The sequence below is a fragment of the Medicago truncatula genome, chromosome 4 (genome assembly GCF_003473485.1).
Source record: "Medicago truncatula cultivar Jemalong A17 chromosome 4, MtrunA17r5.0-ANR, whole genome shotgun sequence".
NCBI classification, from domain to species: domain Eukaryota; kingdom Viridiplantae; phylum Streptophyta; class Magnoliopsida; order Fabales; family Fabaceae; genus Medicago; species Medicago truncatula.
In genome coordinates, this window is record NC_053045.1 from 44,568,623 (window position 1) to 44,590,490 (window position 21,868).

Sequence of the window (21,868 nt, forward strand, 5' to 3'; positions counted from 1 at the left end):
TCTCGTCTTATTTTAATTTGAGCAATAATCGTGGTATCATTGTCGGTAATGGTCATTCAATTCCAATTCGGGGTTACGGTCACACAAATTTGTCTTTCCCAAATCCTCCCTTAACCTTGAAAAATGTCCTGCATTCCCCTCAACTTATTAAAAACTTAGTGTCAGTTAGAAAATTTACAACTGATAATTCGGTTTCTGTTGAATTTGACCCTTTTGGCTTTTCTGTGAAGGATTTCCAGACGGGGATGCGTCTAATGAGATGTGAGAGCCGGGGAGACCTTTATCCCATCACCACCAGCCAAGCCATTTCACCATCTACTTTTGCAGCTTTAGCACCATCTTTGTGGCATGCTCGTTTAGGTCATCCGGGGGCACCTGTTGTTGATTCCGTTCGAAAAAATAAATTTATTGAATGTAATAAGGCTAGTGGTTCTCATATTTGTCACTCTTGTTCTCTTGGAAAACATATTAAGTTGCCATTTGTTTCTTCTAATTCTTGTACTGTTATGCCATTTGACATTATCCATAGTGATATTTGGACATCTCCTGTTTTGAGTTCTTCGGGCCATAGATATTATGTTTTGTTTGTGGATGACTACTCTAATTTTTTGTGGACATTTCCATTGTCTAAAAAATCTCAAGTTTTTTCCATTTTTTTTATCTTTTCGAACATTTATCCGAACCCAATTTGAACGGGAAGTAAAAAATATTCAATGTGATAATGGTAAAGAATTTGATAATAGACATTTTTGGGAATTTTGTAAAGAAAACGGGGTAGCTTTTCGCCTCTCTTGTCCACATACATCATCTCAAAATGGGAAAGCCGAGAGAAAAATCCGTACCATCAACAATATTATTCGTACACTCCTTGTCCATGCATCTTTACCACCTTCATTTTGGCATCATGCTTTACAAATGGCCACCTATCTTATCAACATTCTGCCAAACAAACAATTAGCATATCAATCACCTCTCAAAATTCTTTATCAAAAGGAACCTTCTTATTCTCATCTTCGGGTGTTTGGGTGTTTATGTTATCCTTTATTTCCCTCTACCACCATAAACAAACTTCAAGCCCGTTCTACCCCGTGTGTTTTTTTGGGATACCCATCTAATCATCGTGGTTACAAATGTTATGATTTGTCCTCTCGTAAAATCATAATCAGTCGTCATGTCATTTTTGATGAAACCCAATTTCCCTTTGCTAAGTTGCACAATCCACAACCTTATACATATGGTTTTATGGATGATGGACCCTCTCCTTACGTGATTCATCACTTAACCTCACAACCTAGCCTAGGTCAACCAGCCCAACATGACCTTCCCAACACTCAACCTACTACTCAACCTACAACACCAGAAGAACAACATGCCCATAGCCCACCATCGTCATCACCAAATACCTCACCTAGCACAACAGCTACACCTTCACCTCCATATCAGCCAACTCCTATTTCGGTTCCCAAACCCGTAACACGTAGTCAGCATGGAATTTTCAAACCTAAGCGACAATTAAATCTTAATACTAGTGTCCCTAGATCCCCCTTACCACGTAATCCTGTGTCTGCCCTTCGTGACCCGAATTGGAAAATGGCTATGGATGATGAATTTAACGCTCTTATTAAAAATAAGACGTGGGAGTTGGTGCCCCGTCCACCTGATGTAAATGTGATTCGGTCTATGTGGATTTTCACTCATAAAGAAAAATCTGATGGTGTTTTTGAGAGGTATAAGGCCCGTCTTGTAGGTGATGGCAAAACGCAACAGGTTGGCGTGGACTATGGGGAAACTTTTAGTCCAGTGGTCAAACCGGCCACTATCCGCACTGTTTTGAGTTTAGCTCTCTCTAAAGCATGGTCTATTCACCAACTTGACGTGAAGAACGCTTTCTTGCATGGAGAACTCAAAGAGACTGTGTACATGCATCAACCCATGGGGTTTAGGGATCCAAATCTTCCTAATCATGTATGCTTGTTAAAGAAATCTCTATATGGGCTCAAACAGGCCCCTCGGGCTTGGTACAAGAGATTTGCTGATTATGTTTCTACTATTGGTTTTTCTCACAGTACTTCGGATCATTCTCTCTTTATTTACCAGAAAGGCACAACTATGGCTTACATTCTTTTATATGTGGATGATATTATACTGACAGCCTCCTCTGATGCTCTTCGCATGACTATCATATCCCTCCTTAGTACAGAATTTGCTATGAAGGATTTGGGGTCATTACATTACTTCTTGGGTATCGCTGTAACTCATCATACAGGTGGATTGTTCTTATCTCAACGAAAGTATGCAGCTGAGATCATTGAACGGGCTGGCATGGCAGCATGTAAATCATCTTCTACTCCGGTTGACACTAAACCGAAGCTTAGTGCTAATTCCAGCGCACCATATGCAGATCCATCTCATTATCGAAGCCTTGCAGGTGCTCTTCAATACCTCACTTTTACGAGACCTGATATTGCTTATGCTGTGCAACAGGTGTGTTTATTCATGCATGACCCAAGGGAAGAACATATGCATGCTCTCAAGCGCATTGTGCGCTACATTCAGGGTACTCTGGATCATGGTTTGCATCTCTATCCATCCTCCACATCCACTCTCATTTCTTATACAGATGCTGATTGGGGTGGGTGTCTGGATACCCGACGCTCTACGTCTGGTTATTGTGTGTTTCTTGGTGATAATTTAATTTCTTGGTCCGCCAAACGGCAAGCTACTTTGTCACGTTCTAGTGCGGAGGCAGAATACCGAGGCGTTGCCAATGTGGTTTCTGAGTCATGTTGGTTACGTAATCTTCTTCTTGAGCTTCATTGTCCTATTCGAAAGGCTAGTTTGGTGTATTGTGATAATGTTAGTGCGATTTATCTCTCTGGAAATCCGGTTCAACATCAGCGCACTAAACATATCGAGATGGATATTCATTTTGTTCGCGAAAAAGTTGCTCGTGGGGAAGTTCGAGTCCTACACGTCCCCTCACGCTACCAGATTGCAGATATTTTTACAAAGGGCCTTCCCTTGGTTCTGTTTGAGGATTTTCGGAACAGTCTCAGCGTACGACAACCTCCCGTTTCGACTGCGGGGGTGTGTTAGAGTATATGTAAATAGCAATAAGTAGCATATCAATCAGTAGTATGATACTGAGTTAATTAGTTTCGGTTACCACCATAATTATAGGCTAAGTCAACTATTGTAATTGGTGTATATAACCACAATCCTGTTAATGAAATAAGGAAGCAATTATATTCTTTCATATATGAAAATTAAAAAATAAAAATAATCAAATTTTATACAAGAGTAAATTACACTCCCCTCCTTAAAAGTAGCTTGAATTACACTCTCCTTAAAATATACACTTCTCTCTCTTTCGTAAAGTAAAATTTATACTCTCTTCTCTTATAAGATGTTTAATTACACTCTCCCCTTAATAATTAAATATGCACTACACTTTAATCTACTTTAACCTAAATAAATATTTTTATGATATATACTAATTTTGAACTACCATTTAAGAAAAATAAATTCATTTCTTTATAATTTAAATGTCAATGATAATTAAATTTAAATATTTTTCTATTAATTTTATAATTTAGAGTATAAAATTAACTTTTAAATAACCATGTTATATTATCTTTAGTAATTTTTTACATATTTTAATTTTATTTTGGGTTGTTTCATATTTTATTATAGGGTTTAAAACTACACTTTAATTCAATTGTGAATAAAAAATAACGAAAAATACGTATTCAAATGTATTAAAAAATAACGCAATACTATTTTTTTTTCAAATGTGTTAGTTTTTTTTTTTTTTTTTTGCAAGATTATTAGAATGAAAAAAAAATATTGAGCGATTAAAGTGTAGATTTTAACATAAGAGTGGAGGGAAATGTAATTCAAGTTTCTCTTAGGGGAGGGGAGTGAAAAAATTCTAATATGTTTTGAATAAGAAGGGAGGAAAGTGTATACTTTAACATAAAAAAGGAGGGGAGTGTAATTCAAACATTTTGAAGGGAGTGTAGTTTACTCTTTATACAAATAATTTCTCTTCGAAGCTTTTTTAATGTGATGTAATAAATCACAAATATGACTGAGCATCTAAATGTTTTCCTAACAAGTATGCCATATTGTGGATTTTTAGTTTGTCAAAGAATTGTCAAACTCTATAATCTAACCAACTAGTCGTTACCAACAATGACATTGTTAGAGTGTCTCTTTATATGTAGAGCTAAAAATGTTGCAGCTCATAGTCTTGTAGGAATAGCTAAACGTATTGGCTCCAAAAGTTGGGTGGAAAATGTCTCAGAACCTACTGCCTCAATGATATGGTCTGATGCTTTGTCATTCTAATGAAATGAGGTTTCTGTCAAAAAAAAAAAAAAAAAAAAACAGTGACAAACCGATAGGACCTGTAATATTTTTTTTTTAGAAACTAAAATGGATTAAAATATCGAAAGTTTGGAGATTTCAGCACAAGGAGTGCCAAAACCCCAGCTAAAAGAGTCAGTTACAAGAGTGCCAAATGGCCAAAACATGAACAAAATAGAAGGTTACCATGTTACATAAATATTCCTAAGCAAGGTAAAGGGTTCAACCACCATGAATGGTAGGAGAAAACAAAACTAAGTCGGTTCGCTTTCAGCCACCAATATGATTGGAGCTTAACTTTATCTAACAATTGATTAAAAGAAGCTTCTTTTTGGTGAAATATGCGAGCATTTCTTTCAAGCCAGATCACCCACACACAAGATAGCCAAATAAGATTAAGAGTTGAGTGTTTGCTGTTAGAGAAGCCGCTAAAGGTGCCAAATTGATATAAATGGTCTAACACATTTTCCGGAAACACTAATTGGTAACCAAGCCAGTGAGAAATGTCATACCAAAGTTTGCCAAAAAAATCATAAGAGAAATGAACATTCGGATGTAAAATGTGTCTTTTGATTAAATTTTCCGTTGTAGTTAATCTATCACGTAACAAGCGCTAAGCGAAGAGACTGATTTTCAGAGGCACTTCCTTGTTCCAAATTTCAGTCATCTGAGTAACCACCAAGTTGTTACTGGTGAATGTCAACATATGATTATAAGCACTTGTAACTTTATAACTGTTGGAGGCATGCAAGTGCCAAATCCACCTGTCAGGATGATTAGGCTGCAAAACAATATTAGATAAAAAATCACAACATTCCTGCACTTTCTCTTCGTCCCAAGCCAACAAACGACGCCGCCACTACTAAGCTTCACCCTCAACCCCCCACCCAGAAGAATACATTTCAGCCACCGTTACCAATTTATTAGTAGCAAGATCAAAAAGGCGACTGAAACTATTCTTCATAACTAACACATCAATCCAAGGATCCCACCAAAATAAAGTTTGGGCACCATCTCCTACCTCCCGCCCAACATTATCATCAAACCAACTCCCACCTCCCACACCATCCCCATTTTTAACATTTATCAAATTATTCCACCAAACAGAGTTAAACCGCCCATGTTCGGCAATTTTACCTCCTACCTCACCGTATCTAGCAAATAAAACTCTATACCACAAACTTCTATTTTCAACCCGCATCCGCCAACACCATTTACCAAGTAAAGCTAAGTTAAATTCTTGAATCCTTCGCACACCTAAACCTCCCTCCTCCTTTTTGGAACAAATAGTGTCCCAGTTAATCCAAGAAATTTTCCTAACCTCCTCACAAACCCCAAAAAAAAAAACAATTAAATATAGATTCAATGGAAGAAATGATACATGCGGGAGCTTTGAAGAAGGAAAGAAAGTAGATCGGAAGAGAGGACAAGACAGACTTTAGGAGAACTAAACGGTTAATCAACGGTTGCCAAAATTTTAGTTTTTGAGGATCACCACCTATAAGCAACCCCAGATAAAGGAAGGGGACTCTGCCCAATTTGCAATTAATGACAGAAGCTGCCTCAGCCAACCAAGAATCATGAATATTAACACCAACTAACATACTTTTGTTGAAGTTCACCTTAAGACCAGATGTCACTTCAAAGAGAAGAAGCAGAGCTTTCAACGCTCTAATATTGGCCCAGCTTCGCTCCCCAATCAACAAGGTGTCATCATCAAATTGTAGATGAGTGATGAAAACATGATTATTTGCGCCAACCTTGTAGCTAGAGAACAGACCATCCTCTACAAGAGCCTTCATCATGACATTTAACCCTTCAGCTGCTATTAAAAATAGAAAAGGTGAAAGAGGGTCACCTTGTCTCAACCCATGTTCAAGTTTGAATTCATCTGTTGGGCTACCATTAACAAGAACAGAAGCTAAGGCCATACTGACACATGATGAGATAAAACCGCAAGTGCACGGTCTTACCGAAGTAGTAAAATATGAGTATCGTTCCGACAGGGAGTTATGAATTCAATTAACTTTAGATAATGATTAGACTGAAGATTTTGTAAGGTAGAAAGGTTTGTATTTTTAATTGAAAGCAAATAATAAAATAAAAGATAAAAGCCTTGGGATTATTGGTTCATCCTAACGACAAGTCCTTCTCAAACCAAACTATTAAACTTATAACTTTATGTTAGACCTAATTTCTCAAGACAGTTTCTCTTTTGTTCCTCTAGCAACCAAGCCTATTTCGCTGACTTGATTACTATTAGATTTTGGTTCCTCTAACAACCAAGCCTATTTCGCTGACTTGATTGTTATTAGTTCCCTTGAAGATCGAAACTATATGTCTCAAAGATTGCAAATCCTATTTCGCTGACTTTGCAATCCTTGTCTAAATTCACTTGTTCGAATATCAAAGCTCCACTTTCGTTTTATGAATTGATATTTGAGATGATGGATAAACAATTATCAAACCCTCCACTTTCGTTTCCACGGTTTGATAATGGTTGATCCATGTTAAAGCGGTGAATTTAGATAAGGAATTAGGGTTACATAAGATTAAGGTTTAAAGCATGGTTTGATTAGGATTATGTCATTAGACTTATCCAACAATCCCAAGACAAGAGAAGTCTACTCACTGACGTTCATTGTAGACAAGGAGAAGAAGAGAGAAAACATAAAAGTAAATAACAAAGAAAGTAAAATGAACTTTTATTAGAAAGACAATTGTCACATATTGTATTCCAAGAAAAGATGAATATTTGTGATGGCTAGCTACTCTATTTATAGTACACAATTGACTTAAAATCTAAGCAAGTATATTCCAAGAATATTCCTCGGTAGATTGTGCGCCAAAATAGAATAGCTTGGAGTCCAAGCAAAAGCAGCAAAAGGTGTTCTGGAGAATATTCCAAGTATATTCCACGAGACATATTTTTGTCTCCGAATCTTCATATTTTTGTACCGAATCAGCTCCAAATCCCTTTCTTTTGCTCCAAGACTCAATCCATCCAATATTCGTTCCTGAAATATAATAAAATGCAATTGTAGTAAAATAGTTCAAGAAAGGAAATAATATTAATATAAAATAAACTTAAATCTAAATAAAACTAAACTAAATAACATATTAAAATAGATAATAAATGACTCATCAACACATTCCATAATCCACTTACTCCATAAGGTAGGAAAATTCATTTTTTTCATGACAGCTTCAAGGTATGACCAATTAATGGAATCAAAGGCCTTCTCAAAATCAACCTTGAAAATGAACAAATCTTTTTTCAGGCGCTTAACATCTCCCACAATCTCATTAGCGATGAAAATATCATCAAGAATTTGTCTACCATGAATAAAAGCTGATTGAGTTTCTGAAATAACACTAGACATAGCCCTTCACAATCTATTGAAGAGAACTTTGGAAAGAATTTTGTAAAGACTTCCAACCATAGATATTGGTCTGAAATCATTCAGGCGCTGCGGGCACTCGGTTTTAGGAATTAAAGCAATAAAAGTATTGTTGATGTCTTTTGACAACTTCCCATTCCTATGAAAATCAGATTAGAAGTGCATAATATCATCATGGAGCTCCGGCCAAAAATCCTTAACAAACCCCATATAAACCATCTGGTCCAGGACTTTTAAAACTGTCACAATCCCAAACAGCTTGTTTAACTTCGTCAACTGAAAAAAGTTTGGTTAGCTCACCACATTGGCCTAAACTAAGCATATTAAAATTGAGATTCTCAATGCTAGGTCTTTCAACAGCCACAAATTTAAAATGAGATGAGAAGTGATTGAAAACCAGTCCTCGGATTCCTTCAACGCCCTCAACAATAGTGCCATTAGCAGATAAAGAAAAAATGGAGTTTGCTCACCGCTTAGAGGACATAATGCTATGGAAGAACTTAGTGTTAGCATCTCCCTCTTTCAACCAAAGTAATCTAAATTTCTGCCATTGCATGCTAGTGTTGATACGAGATAACGAAATAAATTCTGAAGAGGTTTGATTTTGCTATCACTGGCACAAGCAAATCACAGATCATATATATAGCAAAACACATAGGAAATCCAAAATCTTACACGAATAATAATATAGGTTAGTTTTGATCAACTGATCACAAGCAAAGTTTTTAAATAATTACAATGATACTGATTTTTTTTTTAATAAATACCTGGTTAAGTTTAAAATCAATCCCACACTGACGAGATTTCAAGTTTCGCCGAAGGCGAGCAACTTTCCTTAACATGGACTCCATCAGTATGTCGGGTAATCCCATTTGAAGTGATTCCAGTTCTATTTCCAGTGACTTCAAGTTACACAAAGAAGGTATCTTAAACTTCAATAAATTAGGAACTAAGGAGAGAATCTGAAAATGAGGAATGAGAGTAAATTACGGTAAGTTATGCAATTCAATTGATTTTAAACAAAATTAAGAAATAAAAGAAGAAATTTCTAGCAGATAGTAAAATTAAAGCCTTAAAACATGCAAAGGTACCTGAAGAGTACTTGAATGGGAGAACTATCACCACAGACAGAGATTCCTAATTCCTCGAGGAAGGTATTATGGGAGCAAACATAGTCTAAAACATTTTTAAGAAGTTGAGGCTCAATCTCACCTCGACGGTCAAGATCAAAAGCCTGCATTGCAGTTGAGGTATCTCGAAGAGTCAATATCTTAGAAACGAATATGTCAAAATTCTCCACATTGGAAAATCTTGAGGAATGTAATGTAAGGGTAGGATTACGTTTCCAGAGATGTTTCCATCTCTTGGACAACACGCAAGTTCGGACAGCGTGTTTGGTGTACAAAAATGATAAAATGTAAAGAAGAGGAGCATCAGGTAAGTCACTTAGACCATCCTCAATGGTTAAACTCATTCAACACTCATTTTTTCAATTCACACTCCACATCATTTTCTCTCTCTTAATCAATACTCATTCAACTTTTACACTCTCCGATGATTTTTCATTCAACACTCTACTCCACCACTTTTTATTTCTTATTCTTATTTAATTTTTGTTTTTATGATTACATAAAATTATCGATTATAATTAAATTAAAATAATACAATTAACTATTTATTTTTTAGTAGTTTTGGAAGAAAAAAAATTGTAAAATAATTTATTTTTATTTTCTTAACTTAAAATGCAATACAACAAACTAAGCACGCGACACACAAACAACTTAAAATGCAATACAACAAACTAAGCATACAACACACAAGTAATTTATTTAATACGATACAAATCATCTTCAATCACGGTACATTCCAAACTTTATCCATATGTGTTTCACTAGATCTGTTTGCAATTTGTGATGAACATCTGGATCACGCAACTCGGTCGAGTATGGTTGCGGTGTACTAGATCCATTTCCCCCAGGTTGCTCAAATTCGGTCCAACGTTGAGCATATGTATCTCGTTCATCCTCAACAATCATATTATGTAATATGATGCATGACCTCATGATGATACCCAAATCGGCTATGTTCCACAAGCGATCTGGTTCATGGATGATTTTAAATCGAGCTTGAAGCACTCCAAAAGCACGTTCGATGTCCTTCCGACATCACTCATGATGTTTTGGAAATAACTTATCGGGTTCACTTTGAGGAAGTCTAATTGATTTGACAAAAGTTGGATAAGAAGGGTAGATACCATCAGCTAGATAGTATGTCATATTATAGGGACGTTGATTCAAAAAGTAATTCACCCTTGGAGCCTTTCCCTATTCCACATCATCAAACACTGGTGACCGATCTAGAACGTTTATATCGTTCAACGTTCCCGGACATCCAAAAAAGGCATGCCAAATCCATAGATCATGAGATGCAACTGCTTCAAGTATGTGAAATAATTATGTGAAATAAGTCACAGGGGACTAGACAACACTAGGGACTATCACTGAGGACTAGACAACACTGACAATTTTGACCAAATACAAACAAATATTTGATTGAAATTAATTTTCAAACAGCTCACGCTCCAAGTTTTCTAACAGCTATTTTTTCGGTCATTGAGATGCTCTTCGGAACTTAACTTTACATACAGTTTCATTTTCTTCAATCTGTTTTTCTCCTTTTGCACCAAGGTGTACTCTTTCAATTGTTCAATCTCTTGCACCTTGATTTCTTTGAATTCAATCCACTCCTTTTCCACCTCCTCCAAGGAAGCGTCCTTGCTTTTCTTTTTACCTTTTTTTTTTAGCTGCCTCCTTACCCATTGGACGAGCACTAGATCCTACAGAGTCCTCGTGAGATATCTTAGATCCACTATTTCCTGACCCAACATTTCCTCCCATTTGACTACCATAACGTGGTTGATCACGGAGAGTGTGTCATTCTTCCTTTAAATTAAATTGAATATTCTTCCCACATGCAAATAATTATTGCGCTTTTGCCAAAACATCATCTTCTGATCCGCTTCCTTGCAAACGCTTAACGCTTTCATAAGCACCAATCCATTTATTTATTACTTTGCTCATATAATTAAAACGGTTTCTGCATGCAACTAGATCCCGGGGAGAATCAAATGAGCAACACTCATTACAATACTCAGCAATTTTACCCCAATATGTTTTTCCTCTCTGGTTTCTTCCGACAACACTGCTTGTTCCATATTTAATCCATGCACTAATTAACACCAAATTTTGTTGAGTGTTCCATGTTGGTTCCTTACTTTTCTTACTCTTAGGAGTTGAATCTTCTAGATTTTGAGTTACTTCATTAGCAACTGCCATTCCATCAGGAGTTATTTGTGTTGAAAATTCAGGATATTGAGATGCACCAACACTGGGAAAATTTTCATTCTCCATTGACATATAACCATTAAACAGGGGTGTTTGAGATGAATATCTCATCATAGATCCATAATATGCATGAAAGTTTGGAACAGAGGATGACTGGTTGAAATTTGGTGTAAAACCAAAATTAGTTATGTTTTGAGGACGTTGGTTGAAAAATTGATTTGGATTTGGATAATTGTTTGGATTTTCGTAGTTAAATGAGTAATTAGAATAATTTTGGGTGTTGAAATGGTTATTATTGCGATCCATTTCACTAAAAATAAGATTAAAACTTCACTTAGTTTGCTAATAGAAAGATAATAATAAGATGAAGATAGTGAAAAACTTGATTTTTTTTTCTGTGTCCAAATCAAATGAACCAAATCTCTATTTATAGAGAAAAAAAATTATGAATTTTAGTAAAAAAAAAATAAAAAATATATTCGAGTGAAATGATTGAGTAGAAATTATTAAGATGATAAAAATCCAGACAGCCAATCACAATCAGCCACGTGTCATCCATTATCCACAAACAATCAATCTTCTCTCTCCGCCTCTCCTGCAGCTCACTCGCGCCTGTCGGCGCGTGTTGCGCACGCGCCATGCTTGGCCAACTGTTGGCTTCCGCGTGTCCCTGTGGTAGCCGGTTAAACAATGTTGAATGTGTTCAACACTTCCCTCCTCCATGTCATCTCTCAACACCATTCAACATGCCATTAAAGCTTCATCACATGTTGAAAGTCCCATTCAACACAACCATTGGACATGGTCTTAGCCTGTCTTCACTTTCATTCATCAGTTACTTCATTATTCTCACTTTGCTTTCTTCTCTTCAACTTTTCTAGAATAAGGCTTTCTTCGTGAGAATCAATCTGGTACGTCCAATCCATTCCAACGATTTTGTATATCTCGAACAATAAGAAAACAAAGTTGTGTTGATTGCATAATACTACCTCCGTTCCTTCTTAATTGTCATTTTTTGACATTTTACACAAATCAAGACAATCAATAATTGTTTTTATTTTTAATGCAATAAGTTATGCTTTTACTATAATGACATTGTTTATCTAACATCTCATTTCATATATTTCTCTCTCCGCAATAAATAACTAAGAATAATATTAATAAATCAACATTTAATGTTGCATTGAACTTTGAAAGTAACAGTTAAATAGGAACAAAAAATTTCTCTAAAAGAGGAACAGAGGGAGTATTGAACTCTCATACCTCGATGTCTTCATCGAGTTGTGAGTTATCCGATGAGTTGAAAGTTGGAACGTTGCGGCAACTGAAACGACTCACAAAATAATGGATGGAAATGGGAATATGTAATGCTTTTTCCGATTCGTTTTATTTAATCCATTGCGACTTGCGAGGGAAAACAAAATTTGACTTGGGAAATTGTGCCAACTTTAGATTTTTCTATTTTTGTCCTTTTTTTGTTTTGTTTGAGAGGACATTTTTTTTTAAGGGGATGCACTTTTAAAATTTTAAACAATATGATTATTTTGCTTTTCCATTTATCTATGCTATCTATAAAAAGAATAGATGACTTTGGAGGAATATTGGGTTGTTAAAGCATAAAAAAAGAAAAAAAACTGGAGATATATTCATAGTGTGTTACATTTTTTATTTATTTTGAATTCACTCCCATCAATTATCTTTTTTAAAGAATAAAGGATTAGAAGAAAAAAATTGATAAATCATGGACAATAAAGATTGAATTTGTTACACTTTTTTTAATATTTGAATTTACTTTTATATATCTGTTATACATGCTATTTGTATTTAAAGTCGAAGATAATTTGGTAAAGAGAAAAAAACCAGCCTAAAAGAGTCGAAAGAGACTATTTTCTTTATATATAATATAGATATAGATATTATTTGTAATTTATACACATTAGCGAAATAAAAAAAAAACGGTAATTACTCATAAAAAAAATAAGATTACCTCCCCTCAAAGAAAAAAAATATTACCTCAAAGGATTGAAAATCAATTTAATCCTAGATTATGACATTCTCTCCAACTCACTTCCTAAATTATGTAAATATATTTAGGAGTCTTTGAAATTGATAAAATTTGTAAATTAAGTATCTTATATTAATATGTTACTGATTAACTTAACTATTTTCTCATACATAAAAACCTAAATGATAATCAAACAATTGAACTCAAGTGGTTAATGAGCTCCACCAAGGATAAATTATTCTGAATAACCTAAGTTGGATTGTGAAATACATTGAATTATGAGTCATGAAATTATTATCAATTAGAATGTATAGTTTGAGATGCGCTCCATCCGTTTCAAAATAAATAGCCTAATTTGATTATGTCCACTACTCACCCAACATGCTTTGATCGTTTTTCTACTATTATATATAAAGACAAATGGTACTCCGCCCATCCCAAATTATACGATGTTTTGGACATTTCACTGTATTAAAAAACACATGATCAACTATAAACATTACTATATGTTAGAAATAAAGTAGTATCAACAAAATGAGAATAAACACAATGTTTATATAAAAGAAAAGCTTGAAATAGCAGGATCATAAAACAAATTTATAGCACAAAACCAAGTCATCGACAAAACACAAACAGGGTCCAGTAGCACCTAAATGATTCGTGAAGGCTCCCGAAAACAAAAGACACATTATACATACAATTTGTAGTGTACAGGATTTGTACATTGCAATTCGGTATCCGAGACATACTCCCAAAAGAAGTGCAGTATATTACAATTTCGCTTCAACTAGATGAACTCATAGACCACAAATGAAGAACTATGTAATAGACCAAATGCTTGTCAAATCAAAAAATAGGTTTCAGTAAAGTCATCCAAACTAATATTTGCAGATCTGATATCTTAAAATAAAGGTTCACAAAGGAGGCATTGACGAGTCAATATGAGAACTCTTCACTGGCCATTATCTAGAAGTGGAGAGTAGGTGTTAGGTTGGCGCTTCTCGACCTCATCTTTATTTGATGATTTACTAAAGGCAGAAAAAGTAACACTGTCAACTGTCACTGCAAAAACAATCATATGAAAAAAGTTTACAACAGATATAAAAAAGCAAATGAACAACAACTGGATATGAAAGATTCAAAACTGATTTTATTATATAGATGGCTCTGTCGCCATTCTTCAACAATTTCAACTTGAGTAAATTGCAGACAAGGTTCCAACAATTATCTGTTATGATGTCTCATTCTGAAGTATCACAAAAAAGGAAATATCCACAAAAATTCAGTAAAGAAACTCAAATAAAAATGCATGTGAGGAGTTACCTTTTCAGCGCGGCAGAGATGAAGATTAGGAGGTGCAGCAGGGGCAGGCACAGCAGCAGAAGCATTCACGGAGGCAGAAGCAAGAGCAGCGGCAGAATCATATTCAGCAACAGAAGCAGGTGCGGCATAGAAGGGGGCAGGCCTGAGCCGTTCAGCAAATCGCGAACGATAGCTGATGATCTTCGCGCCCTTTATAGATTTCACAATGTTATTTCTGTTATCTATTAAATATTATTTAATTTTTTCATTGATTATGTATCAGAAATATCTTAACAAAATAACACAAATTCATAAAAGTTAATTATATTCTATTCTATATGTCTTAATACTTTTACTAAATCCAATTAATTTTATTTGTATGTACATCTATAAATTTACGAGTATTTATAATATGGTATATTTTGTTATATTTGTATGTATTTATTAAGATATTCATCCTATACCAATCCGTGATAAATTTTATTTGCGGATATCATACATATAATTTTTTTTTTATATTCTTCAATATGTCTAACTCAGGCAACGCCGAGTAAATATACTAGTAATTGAAAAATTCAAAGTTAATACACATTCCCATTACTTTTTTTTTTTTTTTTTTTTTTTGTGATGGCCGGGGTTCGAACCCCTGACCTTGTATATTTTATGCATTGTCTATACCAACTGAGTTAAACTCACGAGGACTCCTGTTACTATTCTAAACAAAAAACTAATTTTTAGATTTATTCAATAAATAATGTATGTGCTATACTCCTTCCGTCATATATTAAATGACACAGTCGACATTGTCACACATACCAATGCACAATTTTAATCTTAAATAACTTTGTTAATCTCTTAGAAAAAATTATAAAAATTTGATATTTTGAATATATTCATCCAAACGAATTCAACGTCATCTTATATGATATTATTTATCTTTATATATTAGTAGAAAAATAAGGTAAATATGTTAGATCAATAGTGCATATTTTCAAATAAGTCATCTATTGTAGGACGGAGAGAGTATATTATAAACTACATAGAACACTTATTAAATCACAAGGACGAATAATTCACTTTCATCTATATTGCAACCAAGGAACCTATAAAAAAATTGAGTAGGTTCCTTTTTTTGCTGAACTGTTCAGAAGTCAAAAACAGAACCCCAAAAATGAAAGACCAGAAAATCTCTAGCAAGGAAATAGAATTATTCTGTGGTGATAGAGAAAAATAGGAGTTGTATAATAAGTTGTTCTATGACTAACTATTCAAGCACCGCCATCATTAGGAAGCCCTCTCAAAATGGGTCTTTCTAACAAGAGGATGCAACTACCATGCGATCACACCAAGCCATTGTTGGTTCACTAATAGTGCTCCTGACAAGAGCAAGAGTCTTTTTATACAACTAGATTTGATTTATTAGCTATCTTACATACTAGGATATATTCCTATCAAACTCACAGCCAATTGAAGCATTGATACTGTTCCTAACATGGGCAACATGCACTTTTTCTGTACCAGTAACTCAGTAGCTTTAGATGAATATGCAATTTCGGGCTACTAAATTCATCAGAAACAAAATCACATGTGAATTTTCCAGAACAGAAATATTTGGAACCCAAATACCAATATGTGAACACAAACCACTTAAATCTTTAGTTTCTTAGAAAATTTCCAGTTGACTTTACTTCCGACTTTTCATCAACGGTTGTTCTCTTCAAGTAGTGACTATTAGACAAATTGAAACACATGATCAATTATAAACAGTACTATATGTTAGAAACAAAGTAGTATCAACAAAATGAGAATAAACATAATGTTTATATAAAAGAAAAGCTTGAAATAGCACGATCATAACACAAATTTATAGCACAAAACCAAAAGTCATCGATAAAACACAAACAGGGTCCAGTAGCACCTAAATGATTCGTGAAGGCCCCCGAAAACAAAAGACCCATTATACATACAATTTGCAGTGTACATGATTTGTACATTGCAACTCGGTATCTGAGACATACTCCCAAAAGAAGTGCAGTATATTACAATTTCGCTTTAAAATTGGAGACTACCAACTAGATGAACTCATGGACCTCAAATGAAGAACTCATGTGATAGACCAAACACTTGTCAAATCAAACAACAGGTTTCAGTAAAGTCATCCAAGCTGATATTTGCAGATCTGATATCTTAAAAGAAAGGTTCACAAAGGAGGCATTGTAACAAGAAAGGCAATATGAGAACTCTTCACTGGCCATTATCTAGAAGTGGTGAGTCGGTGTTAGGTTGGCGCTTCTCCACCTCATCTTCATTTGATGATTTATCATCCTAAAGGCAGAAAAGGTATCACTATCAATTGTCACCGCAAAAACAATCATGAAAAAAGTTTACAACAGATATAAAAAAGCAAATGAATAACAACTGAATATGAAAGATTCAAAACTGATTTTATTATAGATGGCACTGTCGCCATTCTTCAACAATTTCTACTTGAGTAAATTGCGGACAAGGGTTCCTACAATTATCTATTATGATGTCTCATTCTGAAGTATCACAAAAAAGGAAATATTCACAAAAATTTAGTAAAGAAACTCAAAGAGGATTCATAAAAATGAATGTGAGGAGTGTTACCTTTTCATCGCGGCAGAGATGAAGATTGGGAGGTGCAGCAGAGGCAGGCACCGCGTCAGGAGCAGTCACGGAGACAGAAGCAAGAGCAGTGGCAGAATCATATTCAGTACCAGAAGCAGGTGCGGCATGGAAGGGGACAGGACTGAGCCGTTTGGAAAATCGCGAACGATAGCTGATGATCTTCGCACCCTTTATAGATTCTGCAACCTGTTTAGTAACAGCCAATCACAAACTCTTCATATGGTTTGTTTGATTTCAAATATACTAAACTCAGATTCTCAAAAAAATTACCACACACAGCTCCCTTAAGATTTTTAAATACCTACCTGCTTAGGATTTAAAACATGCGAGAAATCTGTGGTGATGTTAACTTCCGCTGATGGCGAGTTTTGTCGCAAGAAGTCAACCATACCGTCAGGTATGGCACGTGGTTCCAAACGTGCTTTGAATGCCTTTCTTAACTTAGCAACTTCTTTACGAGACTTGGCAGCAGCTTTCTTTAACATGGCAGCTTCGATTGATCGGAATAAAAATCCATCGCGGTGAATAAATGGTACCAATTCTACTTCCAATGACTTCAAGTTACATAACGAAGGGAGCTTAACCTCCAATAAATCAGGAACTAAGGAGAGAATCTAAGCAATAAGGGTAAATTAAGATCAGTCTTATGCAAGTCAATTGAATTTTAACAAATTATAAATTTTAAAAAAAGTAGCATCTTAAGAAAGTAATAATAAAGGCTGAAAACATGAGAAGGGACCTGAAGAGTAGTTGAAGAGAGTGCTAATGACTCTACATTGGCAAAGTCTAGCAGCCAGTTGAATACAAGCAAACCATGCCTCACCGAAGCTGAAAATTCTCGTGAATCATCGATGTGTACTTGTTTAACAGAAGAAAGTCCGCTCCCACATATTTCCTGAATAAGACTACCATAGTATGTAAATGTATAGAGACTTGGGGTAGATAGCTCAATTTTGGGCATGTTGGACGAATTATCATGTATATCCACATTAATCTCTTCAAAAGGACTATGTATAGCTAAATTGGCAAGTGTATCACTTGATATGGTGAGGATTTGAGCATCCTTTACCTTACAACTACTAAGGGCCAAACTATTCAACATGGTAAAGACGGAAAAGGGCTCAGCACAACCGCTTTCACCACCGCAGAAGGCGAAATTTGTTATATCTAAGCTGGTCAATAAAGGCAAATTCAACGAATTTGGAAATAATGTTTCCGTATAACCATCTCTAGGGTAAATTGAAAGCTTAAGAGATGTAAGAGCCCGACAAGAAGAAAAGCAGTTCAAAATGAGAGAAGTATCACCACGGACTGAGATAGCTAATTCCTGGAGGTGGGTACTATGGGAGGAAATGTAGTTTAAAATCCTTTTAGGGTCCGTTTGGTTCGAGAATTAGGAGGGGAGGGGAGGGGAGGGGAGGGATTTTTACGGAGGGGAGTGGAGGGGAGATATTTTTAATTAAAAGTGTGTTTGGTTCACAAGGGGAGGGGAGGGATTTTAACAATATTTTACCGTTTTACCCTTAAACTTAATTAAATAAAAGAAACTGTTTGTTTTTACGATTTCAGAAACTGACAAAGACAAGCACACATCTAAACCGCTATTTTATCTTAAACTGGCTCATGTATTTTGCTCCAAGCATCATATTGTTTTTTTTTTTTTGGCTTTTTTTATCGGAGCAATTCTTTGTAATATTTTTTTTATAAGAGCAATTCTTTGTAATCCTTGCATTTTTTTCCAATTACTTTCGTAAAAAATAGCATAGCTCTTAAATATATGACATAAGAATTTTCAAAATCATGGATAGTGCTTATTAATTAACAATTGTAAGATAAATGAAATTTGTTGCATATGAACAAATAAGACACATGAAAGTGACTATGACTACTGTTAACTATTTCTCCTTAAAAAAAATAATGATAAACATCATAACAAAACAGTCTCCCTAAAAAAACTCATAAACATCATAACACCATCATAGTATGATTAATCAGAAGAACCAAAGACAGTTTCCATTATGACTGTTTTGCGTGCTTTGGGTGGACACTGAATAATCATTCTAAGTATGTCTACATCTTTCATGACAACACGATATATCTTAGGCAATGAATTTGGGTCACATCCACACTCCTCTAATAAATTCCAAGTCTCTTCTCCTGAAATTGGAGGCAACTCGTGTTTATGACGTTCTCTCGTTATTTCATTTCCTTCCCGTATTGCAGCATTTCCTTCTCTGAGTGCCTCTGCAACCACTTTCATTGACTCTTTAAGTTCAATAATATCATTGTATGTCTCTTTATTCTTAGCCACTTTCAATCTCTTCCTTTTTCCACCACTTGCCATGGTTGAAGGATCATATGATTGTGTTTCAGGTAAAGTAAAGTCATAATCAGGAGCATTAAAGCTCTCCAAATCAAACCATCTATTGATAGCACACATAAGCTGAGCTATAGCTCTTCGGCGCAAATCAAACCATCTATTGATAGCAATTTCCTGATCTTGATGATCCATCTAATCGCATAAAATTAATTTCTAGATTATATAACTCTTATACTACAATTATATATAGACATGTAATAAACTACAACAAACATATTTATATATAAACGAGGCCATGATCAATATATGGAAGAAAAAAAAATGAAACAAAGCATATAGAAAGAAAAGCAGAACGTAAAAAAGAAAAAAAAAATCATGATTAATGTATAGATATATGGAAGATAAAAAAAATGAAACAAAGCATATAGATTAATGTACAGAAAAATAAAGCCAAGATTTTACACAACAAGACATGTAGGATCGGTGAATTAACAGTGAAAAAAAACACTACTAGGTTGTGATTATCCTATTTTAGCTAGAAGTGAAGATTTGCATTTTATATAAGTTGTATCTGATACTCCAACAACAATAAGTATCAATAAAAATAATGCACAGCTTTGAGGATGGATAATGTAGTGTGCCAACAGGAACAAGTTCAATAGCCAGCATCAGCCTTTTAAAAAATAAAATAAATGGCCTGCATGCTTGAGAGAGGTTTTAAGTGGGAACATGTGAAATGTAAACATGTCCTGAGTTTTTACTGTTCGTTTGCCTGTAGGCTGTAGCTATTTTATGCAAAATTTTATTTGTATATTTCTGTTCTCATGGTAAATTATTTTATTTTTTTAAAACTATGTGCGTTTTTAGTGAATTTCATTTTCAATTTGATTCAATGATTACGAGTTATATTCAGCTAATCCGATAATAGTAAGGTTGTGTAGTGAAAAAAAATTATGGTCAAGATTTTACACAACAAGACATGGATAGGTGAATTAATTGTGAAAAAAAAAACAAGCAACAACAAGTATAATAAGCTGAATTAAAATAAAATAATAATAATAATAATAAAACTTCAACGATTTCATCAAAAAAAAAAAAAAAGACTTCAACGATTTTAAAAGTGAAAAAAAAACAATACTCTCAAATGAATGGATCAATACCATAAGAAAAAACACACTATGAAACAAACAAGCCACCGTAAGGATAAAGCAACAATTTAAACAATAAAGTTCCAACAACGATAACGATTAAACAAGGATAATAAAGTAGCGAATCAATAACGATGTAATTAATAATACTACGATATAGACAATGAGATGATGAAATTACTCACAATTCACTTTGGAGGAAGCCTCAAGCAGTCGTTGACAACAACAAAGTAGTAGTAAGAGCGGTTTGTACATCTAACAAATAAGAGTGGTAGATTATATAATAATAAAAATTGTTACAAGGAAAATATAACAAAATAATAATAATAATAATTGTTACAAGAATAAGATAACCTAATAATAATAATAAGATTGTTACAAAAATAATATAATCTAATAATAATAAAAGTTGTTACAAGGTTAATATTGAGATTTGAAATTAATTTAAGGATAATTATGGCAATGCAATAAAATTTTAAAGAGATTTGCTCCCCTCCCCTCCCCTTCCCTTCCCTTCTAAAAATTGAACCAAACACTTCAAATTAAAAATCTCCCCTCCCCTTCCCTCCCCTCCCCTCCCCTCCAAAACTCTCGAACCAAACGGACCCTTAAGGAGTCGAGGTTCAAAATTACCATTACGGTCAACATCAAGAACGCGCAATGCAGTTGAGCTATCACGAAGAGTCAAAATCTTAGACACAAATGTTGTAAATTGCTTAACATAGGAAAATCTAGAAGAATGCAATATAAGGGTTGAAATACGTTTCCAGAGATGTTCCCATCTCTTTGACAAAACACAAGTTCTCACAACCTGTTTTGTATCCAATAATGACAAAATTTGAAGGATAACACCGTCAGGTAAGTCACTCAGCCTGTCTTCAATTACTTCATTTGCATACTGCCTTCTCTTTTTCGTCCTTTCCAAAATGATGTTTTCTTCTGCTGTAATAAATTCGCGCCTCATTTCCTGTAAAAAAAAAAAAAAAACTGGATAGTGTTCGATTGGAAATGGAAACAAAAGATTGGGGAAAAGAAAAACCTAAAAGTATCTTGAATTCTTAGTCAGGATAATAATTTGGGGAATATAAAATAAACCAGAAAGTTTATAGAAGTTACAGCAGAATAGTAATATATAAAAATGAAATTCAGCTGATGAATGTAAAATACCTCACTCGTCGTAGAGTTGTGAGTTCTCTGATGGATTGGAGGACCGCTCACAAGTGGTGTGAGGGAGAAGAGAGAGAATAGTGAAACGGGAAAAAAGAGAGGGGCGGATGTTGAAATTTCAATTTTGTCCTTAAGCTTTAATGGGAATTAAGAAAATGTCACCC

At 34.5% G+C, this 21,868-nt stretch overlaps 5 protein-coding genes across 7 annotated transcripts; all 5 read right to left on the reverse strand.

Annotated features, from left to right (window-relative positions):
• Nucleotides 1-5,230: 5,230 nt before the first annotated feature.
• On the reverse strand, nt 5,231-6,299 carry LOC112420910 (uncharacterized). Its single transcript, XM_024780717.1, has 2 exons — nt 5,802-6,299; nt 5,231-5,689 (listed from the first exon to the last, which is right to left on the reverse strand). Exons 1-2 carry the CDS (start codon nt 6,297-6,299, stop codon nt 5,231-5,233), a joined length of 957 nt encoding a protein of 318 aa, XP_024636485.1.
• Nucleotides 6,300-7,965: 1,666 nt separating this feature from the next.
• LOC112420911 (putative FBD-associated F-box protein At5g22720) lies at nt 7,966-9,243 on the reverse strand. Its single transcript, XM_024780718.1, has 3 exons — nt 8,872-9,243; nt 8,537-8,731; nt 7,966-8,190 (listed from the first exon to the last, which is right to left on the reverse strand). Exons 1-3 carry the CDS (start codon nt 9,241-9,243, stop codon nt 7,966-7,968), a joined length of 792 nt encoding a protein of 263 aa, XP_024636486.1.
• A 1,507-nt stretch (nt 9,244-10,750) lies between these two features.
• On the reverse strand, nt 10,751-11,179 carry LOC112420912 (uncharacterized). Its single transcript, XM_024780719.1, has one exon. The coding sequence runs from the start codon at nt 11,177-11,179 to the stop codon at nt 10,751-10,753; it is 429 nt and encodes a 142-aa protein (XP_024636487.1).
• Nucleotides 11,180-15,597: 4,418 nt separating this feature from the next.
• LOC11405680 (putative F-box/FBD/LRR-repeat protein At1g78760) lies at nt 15,598-21,862 on the reverse strand. 3 transcript variants are annotated; one of them, XR_005645738.1, is made up of 8 exons: nt 21,705-21,862; nt 21,149-21,504; nt 17,809-18,442; nt 17,375-17,683; nt 17,049-17,255; nt 16,511-16,745; nt 16,065-16,148; nt 15,600-15,980 (listed from the first exon to the last, which is right to left on the reverse strand). XR_005645738.1 is itself a non-coding variant. In XM_024780720.2 (6 exons), exons 2-6 carry the CDS (start codon nt 21,499-21,501, stop codon nt 16,665-16,667), a joined length of 1,584 nt encoding a protein of 527 aa, XP_024636488.2. In that variant the 5' UTR covers nt 21,502-21,504; nt 21,705-21,862; the 3' UTR covers nt 16,258-16,664. The 3 variants fall into 3 exon arrangements, 1 of the variants encoding a protein (XP_024636488.2); XR_005645737.1 differs by having other exon boundaries at nt 15,598-16,148; XM_024780720.2 differs by lacking the exons at nt 15,600-15,980; nt 16,065-16,148 and having other exon boundaries at nt 16,258-16,745.
• Nucleotides 19,018-20,853, reverse strand: LOC120580120 (uncharacterized). The gene is made up of 2 exons (XM_039833221.1): nt 20,723-20,853; nt 19,018-19,581 (listed from the first exon to the last, which is right to left on the reverse strand). Exon 2 carries the CDS (start codon nt 19,579-19,581, stop codon nt 19,057-19,059), a length of 525 nt encoding a protein of 174 aa, XP_039689155.1. The 5' UTR covers nt 20,723-20,853; the 3' UTR covers nt 19,018-19,056.
• Nucleotides 21,863-21,868: the final 6 nt, after the last annotated feature.